The 13,956-nt window shown below is 40.8% G+C and overlaps 1 protein-coding gene across 2 annotated transcripts in view; it reads left to right on the top strand.

Annotated features, from left to right (window-relative positions):
- The window catches only part of FBN1 (fibrillin 1), a 278,955-nt gene that overhangs the window by 213,455 nt on the left and 51,544 nt on the right, over positions 1-13,956 (top strand). For both annotated transcript variants that reach the window (XM_060174616.1, XM_016185653.2), the window contains exons 39-45: positions 2,016-2,084; positions 2,180-2,305; positions 3,741-3,863; positions 4,512-4,670; positions 6,635-6,706; positions 9,867-9,992; positions 13,046-13,168. In XM_060174616.1, the coding sequence (XP_060030599.1) occupies positions 2,016-2,084; positions 2,180-2,305; positions 3,741-3,863; positions 4,512-4,670; positions 6,635-6,706; positions 9,867-9,992; positions 13,046-13,168 (798 nt within the window). The remainder of the gene's footprint in view (positions 1-2,015; positions 2,085-2,179; positions 2,306-3,740; positions 3,864-4,511; positions 4,671-6,634; positions 6,707-9,866; positions 9,993-13,045; positions 13,169-13,956) is intronic.

The raw sequence follows: 13,956 nt of genomic DNA, 5'->3' as shown, positions 1-13,956 counted from the left end.
GCTATCTGAATGAAAAGGAGATGGTGTTGTCTTAATTATTTTCTAAGCTAAAGTGCTTAACTTCCAGGGACAAAATAATTTTTCTCTCCTTTTGACTTCTATTGGCTAGTTCCAGAAGTTCAAGGAGAGACTGCAGTGTCCTTAGGCAGAAGATAAGCAATTAGCTAAGCATTATAAAAAAGAATCCCTTAATTATATATGCTACTTTCATAATATTACTTGAAAGAAAACATTAGAACATGATTTTTGAGGAACATAAATAGTATCTTCTAAAAAAAATTAAAGGGTTCCCATTTTTCTAAGCCCCCTGTTGTGATTCTGAGTCAGGCATGTCATCAATGGGAAAGGTCCTTTGCTTATAGAGCATCTTGGGAAAGATACTGATTCTTTCCCTGCCAATTAGACATTTATTCACATTTTCTAAACATGTACATTGGGTACCTAGAATGTGCACTTTGGGTGTGCCAATGATTCAGTCTAAGTCCTACCTTCCATAAGTATAATCTAGTAGACAAAATATCACCCTAAATAAAAACTATAATTCAATATTGGACTTCAGTGAATGTGTGGAAATAGTCAACCTAGTGTCATGAGTGGGAAGAAAAGCACAGCTGGTTCTAGTGAGAACTCTTATCATTTGCCATCCACGTGACTTTGGTCAGATTACTTAGCAAGCTTGAGTTTCCTCATTCATAAAATGCCTGAGAGGATTAAGTGAGATCACACATGTAAAGCACTCAGCACAGGGGTGAATGGTGAGCAGGCACCTTCTCCCTTCTCTCCAGAAAGGGAAGTCAGTTCTGATGGACAGAGACTGGTGATAACTGTGCATTTTTAAAAAACTAGGCCTTAACGGATGGGTGTAGCATTAAAAAGAAGACACTTAAACATGTGAATGATTGTGGAAAGATGAGAAAAAAGATGAAGGAAGAGGATAGATCATTTCCTCAATTTTGAAAGGAATAAAACAAGATGTTTAAGTAGAGGAGGCATCTCTGTTGATTAGTATTGATTAGAATAGTAGTAGATGTCCACCCTACCCCCGACTAGGTTGGAACTAGAACTGAAATAATAGGCAGGCATATGTTTATGCATGTGTGTGTAGAATTTCAGAAATCCAGGAGAAAGGGATCATCAGATGTGAAAACTAATGATTATGGAAGAACCTAAGATGATACAACAGACTAGGATCATTCTTGAGAGCTGATTTGAAGGTTCTAGCAAGGGAGTGCAGCTACTATCTCTGTTTGGGGAAGGTCATCCTCTTCAGGAAGGTTGTACATGGAGTGGTGAGGGAGGAAGAGGACACCCACCTAGCCAGCCAGCTCAGCCAAATCAATTCTGGCAATCAGTGGGATGACGGATGTCACAACCAGATCACCCTCACATCCTAGGATCATTCTTACTCACATATTCGTTCATATGTTTTTGAGTGAAATGCTTTAATGGTAGAATTGGGGAAATCAAAAGACCCTATAAAATGTTCTCTTGGGAAACAAGAATAATCTATAGAAACAGAAAGGCAAGAAAGGTATCTAGGGATTAAGGAGAAAAGTAGGAAAAAAAAAATCAAGAAGAAAGAGCTTGTCCTAAGGTTCTCCTTAGAAAGTGTTTTGGAGACAAAGTGATTCTTGTTGTTAAGAAAAGCTGTGCTTCCTAGAAAGGAAGGCTGGACAAAGCATAAAACATACATTTTCTAAAAAATGAAAACAAAAAACAACAATAAAGAGAGCCTTTAAAAATAAGTCATGATGGAGATGGGGAATGATTCCTTCACAAGAACATGAGACCAGGGGATTAAGTGGAGAGTTCAAGCCCTGAAGACAACACCCTTAAATTTGTCACATACACAAACCATCTGAAAATGTCAAGGATACAAAAGGATGTTAACTCTCTCATTATGGGTGAGGCCACTGTTAAGGATTTCAGCCAGATGTGTCAATAGTTCTCTGGAGGAAACTAATTCTGGAAATTCCAGGTTCAAAAGAACTAAATTAAATTTTTCTTTTCAATAGCTGAGTACAAAATACTTTGTCCTGGAGGAGAAGGCTTTCGGCCAAATCCCATCACTGTTATTTTGGAAGGTAATTCTCTTTCCTTTACCTTCGAGTGAACATGTTTTGAATTCCTTTGGTTGGGTTTACAATGCTGACAATTTGTGTTGTTTTCACTTGGATAGATATTGATGAGTGCCAGGAGCTTCCTGGATTGTGTCAAGGTGGGAAATGTATCAACACCTTCGGCAGTTTCCAGTGTCGCTGCCCCACAGGCTACTACCTGAATGAAGATACCCGCGTGTGTGATGGTAAATGGTAGACGATGATTAGTTCTTTCAGATATTGAGAACTTATCTCCAAACCAGAATTACAGTTAACGGGAAAAACTGAGAATCTTGCAGTATAGTGATAGGTCTAAACCTGCACGTAGCCGGTAAATTTGCCACACAAGTGTCAGCTCGCACTAAGAATCCTGACACCATGCCGTTTCCAATAGGCCCTCTACCTTTTTTTTTTTTTTTTTCCTGAGATAAATGTGCATTGTCATCTTGGGCCATCATTCTATTTATGTCTAGGAAGCATTTTCCATCTTTTTCAGGCGGACTGTTTCTACCATGTTAGTGTGGGTCTTATTTTAGCAGCCTTTACAGTGTGGGAATTCTGGGCACCTCTTTTGGTCCTTCTTCACTTATAATCTGTACATTGATTGCATTTTGCTGAGATTCTCATAGAAGACTTTGTAAGTGATCACTGTGATAGAGAAAACGGGCTGCTGGGAGGAGAAAATGTGCACTGTCTTTACTTTCAGAGCACTTGATCCACTCACTCACCAGGGTGAGAAAGAGAGATTTTTTTTTTCTTTTTACATAGAGTTACACAGCAGATTAGGGAAGAGACCTACTTGAATTCAGCCTATGAAATGGTCTTCTAGCTTCCCATAAGGCTTATTAGGTGACCTCAAAAAATAACATCCTACCCTATGGTTTTGTTGGTATTTTCTATTTTTTATTTTAGAAATAAATTTTAAAAAATAACATCCTCATTAAGTGTTAATTGAGAATCATAGAATACTTGCCACAGCTCTCAGACCCATCATGGAGTTAACAAAGATTAAACTCAATCCCTGTTTTAAAGTGGAGAAGAGATATGAAATACCTCCTTCCTTGTGGTCTTGCTTATGTCATCATAAAGTCAGATGCTGAGATCTCTCATATTCTTCCATATATTTTGTGAATTTATAGAACACATTGTTGTATGTATGAAGGATATTTGAGCATTATAATTGCTCTGAATTCCAGATCCATATACCTTTGAGGGTGTTACGGATTCATCAGTTAGGAACTCATGACAGAAAGCAAAGCTTCTTTCTCTCAAACTCTGTTATGAAAACACACACATTAGCGCATATAAGAGACTTTAATGAACATCTGCTTCTCTTAGCTGGTTTTCAGAGTGTCCTGTGACTTTTCTCCTTCACTGTCAACATCCTTATTGTTTTCTTTTTTATTGGATAAAGACAGAGAGAAATTGAGAAGGGAGGAGGAGATCTGGAAAGAAACTGAGAGACATTTGCAATCCTGCTTCACCACTGGTGAAGCTTTCTCCCTGCGGGGGGTGACCAGGGGTTCAAACCTGGGTCTTTGCACATTGTAATGTGTATGCTTAACCAGATACACCACTGCCTGGCCCTTTCAAAGAGTAACCTTTTCCATACTCACATACTGCTTTCTCCTTTGATTATAGATGTGAATGAATGTGAAACTCCTGGAATCTGTGGTCCAGGGACATGTTACAACACCGTGGGCAACTATACCTGTATTTGCCCTCCAGACTACATGCAAGTGAATGGGGGAAATAATTGCATGGGTAAGTCTAAGCTTTTCTCAGTAGTGCATGTTTGGGATATATCTGCAAAGGAAAAAAAAAGATATAGTGAATACAGCAGTTAGCCCTTTGATATTAGGCTACTCATGAAACCAAATGGTACTGTCTCTGTCTTCCTGAGAGCCTATGCCCCTGGGACTCTATGCTGGGTCTTTTATCACCATCTCTTGTAGGCGTTTAGAAGTTCTCTTTAAAATGTAGTGTTGGGAAATACCAAGTTTAATAGTACCCCTTTTGTTTGACTTTTGGGTGTATCTTCATACAATTATACTTTCAGCACTGACTGACTTACAGTATTAAAACATCATGAGTTGGAAATGAGAAAATTATTGCCAAAAACCAGTGGAAGGTTGTTGCTAGGAGACTGGTGGAGAGTCATGTAAAGTTTACTAAAGTGACCACTCCTGAGCATTTGGTTCTGAAGCACAAAATAACCAGAGTGCATTCCTCCAAGTTTGGTTTCTTGTGGCAGCAAAGGTAGATGAGAGCTTATTTAAGAGCAAGATCTCCCTGCTCTTATTATGGCCAAATTGCAGTAGATTTCAGAATAAACTTGCTGCCCTTATACCCCTTTAGAAATATGTTGTGAATTCCCCATCACTAATCCTCCCCACCTCCCCTTTCTTCTAGATATGAGAAGAAGTTTGTGCTACAGAAACTACTATGCTGACAACCAGACCTGTGATGGAGAACTGTTATTCAATATGACCAAAAAAATGTGCTGTTGTTCCTATAACATTGGTCGGGCCTGGAATAAGCCCTGTGAACAGTGTCCCATCCCAAGCACAGGTGACATTCACCATTACCAAAAACAGGGGTCACTAACTGGCCTAGCCCTCCCTGGGGAAAATGAACCTCAGCTGAGATTCTTGTCTTCACAAGAACAAATGAATTCACAAAAAGCAAATCTTTTAATTCACAGGTGATCCTGGTCCTTACAGCAGTTGAAACAAAATTTAAGGCAGCCCACAAAAGTGCAGATATAATATAGGGAGCATTTGGGTAAAGAAACCAAGGGGTAAGAAACTTAGAGCACAGTGCAAGGCAAATAATCAGCCTCTAAGTTAAGAATGCCTACACGGTTGTAGAGATGAACTATAATGTTGCCCAAACTTACGAGCAACTCATGCAGAAAGAGAAGCATGATCAAGAAGTCTCGGGATCTCAGTGACTATGATATCAATACTCAAGGAAATTTCAATTCTTCTTTTTATTGAGATCTAAGAGAAAAATCTCCTTCTAGTCATGTAGGGAAAGATGATTTTTGCTTATAAAAGCAAACTAAATTAAATTCTTGGACAGATGAAAGAAAGTCATCGGTGTGGTATTCCTCTATCAAATATCTCATATAAATCATGTGGGGTGGGCGGGGTGCAGACATTAGCACAACAGGTTAGGCGCACATGATGTGAAGCCCAAGGACCCATGTAAGGATCCTGGTTTGAGCCCCCGGCCCCCCACCTGTAGGGAGGTCACTTCATGGGCATTGAAGCAGGTCTGCAGGTATCTATCTTTCTCTCCACCCTGTCTTCCCCTCCTCTCTCTATTTCTCTCTGTCCTATCCAACAACAACAACAACAGAAATGGCAATGATAACAATAACAAGGGCAACAAAATGGGAAAAATGGCCTCCAGGAGCAGTGAATTTGTAGTGTAGACACCAAGCCCCAGCAATAACTCTGGAGGGGGAAAAAAAAACTTAAAAATCATGTGTCACCATATATAGATGTAATAATTTAGATTAAGTGACCATCATGCAAGGTATTGATTGGGATATTCTGCAGTACCTTCTCCATTCTTCCACTGATGTGTAAAATATTAAGTTTATTGTCAGGTGCTACCTTATAGTGCATGAATCAAAAAATTCATTTTCAGTAAAATTTATCAGTTCATTTATTGTTTAATTCACCAAGAAGGTAATAACCACTACTAAAAATTTTTGAATAACCTCTACTCTGCAAAGTATCTCTAGACAGAGGGTTGGCAAGCTACAACCTAGCAGAAGCTTTTGTCTGACCTACTATGTTTTCACAGTACAACGGAGTCATTTCAGCCGAGACTCACGAATCTGCAAAACCAAAACATTTACCCCTTGTCCCTATAATAAAAGTTATTGGGCCTGATCTTGAACATTTATCTTCAAATATTTTGATCATGCATACCCAATAATAAAAAAAAATTTTAAAAAGATCTGGGGGTTACATACACTTGACATGTGTGTATATGTCTGCATATTTTTATTTCCAGTTTTATTGAAAAAACATATATATGGTTGTCATGAACTGTTTTTATCATAACAAACACAAAATTAGAGGTTTCACAAAGATAGAAGTTCTCCTAGTTTCCTTCATATGTGCATATGGGTGATTGCATGGTCCCTTGGAAAGCACTTTGGAGACCCTCCCTTACCCCCAGCAGACTGTACTGTCAGAAATATCCTGAGTTTTAAGAATTTGCATACCACTAATATAACAAACAACACTTCTTCCTCAAAATGAATTCTAGCCAAATTCAAGTATACCTTTCATTAGTTGTGAAATAATTCTTAGTTGGTCACTTTTCCTTCAGTGTTGAAGGCCAGGTTATAAGTGACTATGAAGTGGTCAGATTAGGTTTTTAACTTTTTTTATATTTTTAATTCTAAAAAAATTCATTCATTTCAAGAATATTTACACAGATTTTGTTTTTTCAGCCTGATCATTACTCTTAGCTGACCTCTACTCTCCCACCCCATCTTTGCTTAATCCATACAGATGAATTTGCTACACTCTGTGGAAGTCAGAGACCAGGTTTCGTCATTGATATTTACACTGGCTTACCTGTTGGTGAGTTGATGATAGCATTGTTAAAACCTTTTGGTTTTGTCTTTGTTTTAAGGAAAGCAACTACACCCTGCTATTTTCTCTTTCTCTCACTCTTTCTCTCTGTCTCTTATCCTTAAAAGGAAAAATCATTAGACAATGCTATTGAGGCTTGTTGAAACATTGATTCTTAGTTTGAAATAAATAGTACAAGTACCCTGTGCAGCCCCACCTAATTGGCAGCAGCCTTCTGTTACTTACGATTAAGGGGACTGGAAAGCTTTTCACAAAATTACAATCAAGCTTAGTTAAACCAACCCTAGGCATCCACACAGAGAGATTCTGGGAGTGGGGCCAGTTGACATTTGATTTCACTACAATGCCCAGTCCTTCCTTCTGACTAAGATGTATGTTTAATATGACTGTTCACACCAATCCTCATTGTAGGATGCTCACATAAAGTCCTTTTAGTGAATCCGTTTTTATGTCATCTGGGATCTTCACAGGTGATCTGCTTTAGTTTCAGCAGTAAAAAGTAAACAGAAAGAAAGAAAGGAAGGAAGGCAGAAAAGAAGGAAGAAGTTTCCAATATGAGGCCCATCTGGTAACTGGAGCAGAAATCACTCCAGTACCAAAGATGCTTCTGTAAGAGAAATATTGTACAGTATTCAGCCAATGGGGGCAATTCCTTTGTGGTTTAAAACCAAATAATATTAAAGTGGATGGAAAGCTATTGCATTCTCAGAGTTTTCCCCCCCAGTAAGACTTATGTGTATCCTTAGATGCCCCTCCTAAGTTTGAGCAGTTATGTCTAGTAGCAAACATCACCACTTGCTTCGTTCCTCCTTCTTCCTAATAAGAGCACTGAAATCCACATCAGCCTTTCCAGTGACCTTGTTTAAGAAAACAAGGGTCTGGTCCAGCAATCAGCCTGGCTCCCTTAGTGCCAAATCCATATGGCTCCACAGTCTAGTCAACGTCCAAAGAAACTTCATGGTTTGGAAAGAAAAACTGCTAAATGACATTGGCATGAAACACCTGGCCCCGACTGCTTTGTTTTTCCCTTTCCCAAAACAGATCTTTTCATCTCCTTAGATTCCCTGATCTGAAGATAAGTGGTCTTTAATAGGAACGGTTCTCCATGGACAGACCCACCATGTACCCTAGCAAGGCCTGCCCTCCAAGATTGGCAATAAGCAAAGACTTGAAATAGCATTAGTGTTGTCTACCAGTAGAGCCAGAAAGACCTCCAACATCATCTTGTCTAAATGTGTTGTTTTATAGTGCAGGGGACCAGAGAGCGGAAGGGACTCAGCCGAGGTCACCTAGCTAGCTAATTAATAACAGAACTGGGACCAGACTCCAGACCTGACTCACAGCTTGCTTTGCCCCGAGCTCTTGAAGACTGGAAATGTGATAGCTAGCATTATACTGATTGTTACCAAATTCCACCATGACAAAATATTTAGATGACTTGGAGACTTTGTTTTATTTAAGTTTTATACTCTCCTTCTGAAAGGTCTTAAGATTGTTGGCATATATAGTCCATTCGTATGGGTTTAAAACTATAGCAAGTTTATTAATCTTGTCTTAAAATATAAACTTTCCAAGTTGAAGTTCAAATAAAATCCAGACAGGAAAAGAAAATATAATTTTTAATATATTCTTTTACTATTTTATACCTAAGAATGACTAGAAATTTGACCCAGCCTGTTATTGTTAAGCTTGATAATACATCACTTGCATTTAAAACAAATGAAAGTGACTATTATATTTAATGTCTTAATCCATCCTACAAGAATGCCATCTGAATTGATACTTTTCTCTCTGAATTGTTTTTTTTTTTTTTTTGGTTTGTTTTCTGATAATAGTTGTTATATTACTTAGCATAGCTTTTTAACAACGTGATGTGTGAAAAAGATAAAAAAATAATTTCCTATATAGAAAACAATAATGGGTGCTTGGAGAGTCTAAGGTTTTATTTTTCTTTCTTTCTCCACTAGTCATCAATTTACCTTGAACAAAGGCAAAGCCTTTAAAAGGATTGAGACTAAATCTGTAGTTTATCACATTTGTTCCTTAAAACAGGTTGGGTTCAGAGTGTGGATTCAGAAATCACAGCAGCTTTTGCAGGCTTCATTTAAGTCTACAGTCATCTTCTTACAATGACTTCTATCAATGTACCCTGCAGAGACCTGTAACATAGACACAAAAGTTTAACTCTGCAATCAATAGTAATAGAAACTTAGTACACTGTAAAGGTTTCCAGAGTGCTTTGTGAAACTTGGCCAAAGGACTAGAGGAAGGAGGCTCCAGAGTAACAACCACTCTGCTACTGGTTTGGAGATGCTTCTTAAGTCCAAGATATGAAGTAAACATAAGGAAGGCAGGATGTCCTGTTAGATTTCTTCAGTCAGATTCTGCATCTGCCTCTTATTGATTGTGGGTCCTAATTCTTCTGTCACACTGACTTTGCTCTTGTTTGAATGCCCACCAACTGTTTTTCCAGATACTGATTCCTAAATAAAAAAAATGTAATTGCACTTAGCATTTGCCAGGCAGTATGTTCAGGATCTGTGGCATAGCAGTGCCACACTGTCCCTGACCTTGGGAAGTCAGTTGACTGCAACAGCCCGTTCATACTGGTTTTATCCTCACAGTTCTCTCAGGCCCCTCTTACAGTTCCCTACCTGGCTCACTTGCTTCCCAGTGAAAGGGACTTTGAAGTGTGTGTTTGAAAGGCCGGAATTAGTTAGGACCATGGGCTCTCTGACTGCAACTTATCAACGCACATTTCCCCTCCTCACCAAACCTATCTCACATGCTCAGTAGTCAGGCCATTTATCCCGTGGTCTCTTATTCTGTTCATCTGGTGTCTGGTTCCCAGTGAGCACAAAGATGACTCCTGCCTATACAAGTTGCTGTTCTGAAATAAAACCCACAGATGGATTCTAAATCTTGATCCAGTGAGCATCAGCAAAGTGTTTGGCTGATTTCAATGTGCTCTTCTTTGACTTGCTGTACTTCCTTTATCTCCACCTCCACACACACACATGCTTGTGTACCTGTTCACTCCACTTTGGTTTTGGACCACCTATGGATCATTGACTTAGAAGCAGCTGATTTACCCTGCAAAGGGATCACGTGTCATGCTGTCGCTCACATACGGCTGTTCTGTTTCTAGATATTGATGAATGCCGGGAGATCCCTGGGGTTTGTGAAAATGGAGTGTGTATCAACATGGTGGGCAGCTTCAGATGTGAATGTCCAGTGGGCTTCTTCTACAATGACAAGTTGTTGGTTTGTGAAGGTAAGTGATGTTGTCATTGTATCCTGCCCAGAAATGAACCTATTCATAGGCTACATACTTATATATTTATAATAGGGAGTATATTTACCCACACACACTGGACAAATTTCACAACACTGAAGTCTCAGAAATCCATCAGGCTCTAGAAACAATGGAGGGCATATTGTGGAACAACGTGAAATTTCATACAGAGGGAAAAAAAATCCAGTGATTCATAGTAACGAAAAACAGGAACTACCTTCCCTGGCCACTTTAACCTTCCCCACACGCACACGCACGCACGCGCACACACGCACAATTAGATTTCCCAGCTGATAAGAAAAAGTCTCGCTTTCCTGGGTGTGTCAAGGAGATTGCTTTTGTTTTACATTGTTTGCAAGTGAGAGTGAGTGGTGGGCAGTCAGCTTGAGTCAAATCTCAGCATCAGTGCTGGCTTCCAAACAGAGCCTTTGCTACTCCCAAGTGAAAACAAGGTTAATGCAAATATTCCAAATGCATGAGAGAATTCCAAATGGCAAGAACACCAAATTCGATTTTATATGAAGAATGTTGGCGTGCACGCAGATGGTCCTTTTTTCATTTTCAAACTGCCTCCCTGTGCCATGTGTGTGCACTGCGATGCTGTGCATTCCTCCCAGCACTTCATCTTTTTCCTACATCTGGGGGAGATAGTGTGTTCTTTTACATTTTAGCAGAAGAAACAGTACTGGTTATTAAATATATCACGTGCTCCAGGGATAGCTGGAATAATTTTTTACTTAGTACTTCAACTGTGGGCCTCTGGAAAAGTTTTGTATATATCAGGAAGGGTTAGTACCCCTTAGTGTTTGCATTAGAAACACATATGTTGTGGTCCGGGAGGTGGCACAGTGGATAAAGCATCGGACTCTCACCCAAGAGGTCCTCAGTTCAATCCCCAGCAGCACATGTACCAGAGTGATGTCTGGTTCTTTCTCTCTCCTATTTTTCTCATAAATAAATGAATAAATAAATAAATACAGTCTTTAAAAAATCATTCTTAAAAAAGAAAGAAAGAAACACATATGTCAGCATTTTCATGTTAAAAGAACTTTTCCTCCTAAACTGAGGGCAACTTGTAGACCTTGAATAAAGGTAACATCCACGGGAGTCAGGCAGTAGCACAAAGCGGAAGGATCAGCGTAAGGATCCCGGTTCAAGCCATTAATAACTACAATAAAACAACAAGGGCAACAAAAGGGAATAAATAAATAAATATTTAAAAAAATTTTTTTTTAAAGGTAACATCCTCAGCACATGCTGTAACACTCTGCTCACTGGCTTTTTGTTAATGTGGCCCAGCTGGCACATGGTACATGCCCCTCTCTCTGCCTGCTGTGTGGAAGGGTGGTGCTGGGAGAGGCACATCCAGAGCCTTCCCGAAGACAGTTGTTTCAGACCTGTGCTCTGGGAGGTTAGTGAGGATGGCACTCTGGGAGAGGAAGTATCACTCGGAGGAGGAGGGAGCTCACAGTACCTGGGCTCGCTGTATCCAGCTTGGCTGCCTTCCTAAAAGCAGTTTCCACACCTCTCACACGTCTTAGGAGGCCTGTCACCATCTTGTGGCCTCTCCTCTTCCCTTCCGTTCAGAGATCCCTTTGGTGGCTCTTAACTGATGTGCTCCTCTGGGACTTAACCTTGGCTGAAATGACAGCCCTAGGCCAGAAGCAAAAGTCCCGGCTACCTGTGCCCACCTAGTCGACCAAGAGCAGGCTACGCCCAGGAGACAGGAGACCTCCAGCGGTCCCAGTGGAAGGTGCCTTGCTGTCAGGTTAGCATTCAGTGGATGCCAAGCTCAGAAAGTGCTCCAACTTTTGGTTTCCTTTTCAAACGATATTCATCTAGCCAGTGAATGTTTAATCCAGGGTCAGCCACTTCCCAGCACACTCCCAGCTCTCAGAATCAGATAATGAAGTTTGAGTTAGTGCATGCCTCCGCAGTGCCGAGGCTGGAATGGATTCCAGATGTGACGTAGGAGTAGCCCTGCTATCTGCCCTCCCCAAGTGTGCGTGTGCTCAGATGCTAGGCCACTGATGCATCACAGAAATGCATGAACTGTCACTCCATTTGGCTTTTCCAGTGACACATGCTGCACTCTCAAGTGTCTGCACACCTCTAGCTAAACTCAGGGCAGATGTGGGGTGGGAAGAGGAAGTGGAGTGGGGGGGGTGATGCTGTGTTCATGGCCCATTGTAATCCAACCAGGTCTGTGTCTGCTCTTGCATCTGGTGCACAGAGGGGCACACCCACCCCATGCAAGACAGTAACTCCTGCTGGCTGATTGTCAGTGTTCCTGAGTTTGTCCCATCTGCCAGGGAAACAGACACATGCCTGGGAGACACAGGTTGATGGATCTGCCGCCCCCTTGTGGGAACTTCTCTGGCTGAGCCAACTTGTCTGTAAAAGTTCAGAACTGACTTTGAGGGCCAACTCTCATCTGTGTGACAGGCAGTTGCCTCTGCTGGATTTGACCAAGTAAGATTGATCAGGGCAGAGACAAGGGGAAATTTATTTACCCTGTCTGGCCCTGCAGCTATAGGCATGGTCAGAGCAGCAGCATCACCTGGGAGCTTTATGGGCATGTAGATTCACAGGCCCTTCCCTAGACAGGATGAGTCAAAAGCCACCTTTCAGAAAGATAACAAGCTATTTGTATGCACATTAAGTTTTAAGAAGCCCTGCTTTCCAAACAAAAACAACCAGATTGACATATAAGATGCTGGGCATTGAACAAATAACGCAAACTTTCTAGGCTGCCAGTCTACCTACACACTTGTCAAGTCCTGGCCCTTGCCACAAAGTTCCATGATATTTTTAGACTCATGCATCATTCAAGTCCACCTGTGGATCATAAATCAAGTTCTCACACTGATGAAAAATACTGGTAAAGTGAAAACATTAGGAAATGAGTTTCCTGGCTTCCAGTGTCTGATCATGGTACCAGTCCCTAAAAAAGTTTGACTGGAGGCAGGAAGCCCTGTCACCTTGATCCCAGATTCTCCTTTCCTTCTAACCGCATCCTCTTCTGCTTGTAGATATCGACGAGTGTCAGAATGGTCCAGTGTGCCAGCGCAATGCGGAATGTATCAACACCCCTGGCAGCTTCCGCTGCGACTGCAAGCCTGGCTACCGCTTCACCTCCACTGGGCAGTGCAATGGTAAGCACTCACTCTGACTGGAGCTGTGTCCATCCGGTGGGTGATTTCCACCAGGCTCCAGATTTCTGGATATCTTTTGAGATTGGTTAGGTGAAAGAGTGCATGAGTTAAGGTTTAGGTTGCTGAGTTTGTTTGTTTGTCTTTTACCATGATTGATTTAATAATGGTTCAAAGAACTATAAAATGTATGGGTTTAACTCAGCTGCATGTCTTGAGTATGTGTGTGTAAGACCACACCTTCAGGAAAGATGCTGTGCCATTACACCAAGGAGAGCCACCACCTATCTCCTCTTGTTTCTTCCCCAGTCCCTCTGATAACCACACATATCCACCATAGTTCACACAGTGTCTAAGACTCAGTTTGGCTATTACCATTCTTGCAAGTTCATTTGTTTTGATTATTTATATTCCGCATGTGAATGAAGTCATCCAGTAGCCGTCTTTCACTCTGTCATTTATTTCACTTAGCATAATCACCTCCAGTTCCATCGTGAAAGGCACGATGTCAACTTTTTAGTGGTCAAATAGCATTCCACTGATTATGTATCCCATAACTTTAGCCAGTAGCCTAGACAGCAGAGTTTGTGGGGTTTTTGTTTTTACTTTTTTTTTTTTACCAGAACTCTGGTTTATGGTGGTGCTGAGGATTGAACTTGGGACGTCAGAGCTTCAAGCATGAGAGTCTCTTTGCTTAACCATTATGCTATCCACCCCCGCCCAACAGCGGAGTTTTCAAGGGCTAAACTGGAATAAAAGAAGTGTTGTAGGAAAAATGCCAAAGTCTCTGC

Source organism: Erinaceus europaeus, chromosome 16 (genome assembly GCF_950295315.1).
Source record: "Erinaceus europaeus chromosome 16, mEriEur2.1, whole genome shotgun sequence".
Classification (NCBI taxonomy): domain Eukaryota; kingdom Metazoa; phylum Chordata; class Mammalia; order Eulipotyphla; family Erinaceidae; genus Erinaceus; species Erinaceus europaeus.
Note: the sequence above shows the minus strand (reverse complement) of the source record. Positions and strands in the feature narration are given on the sequence as shown.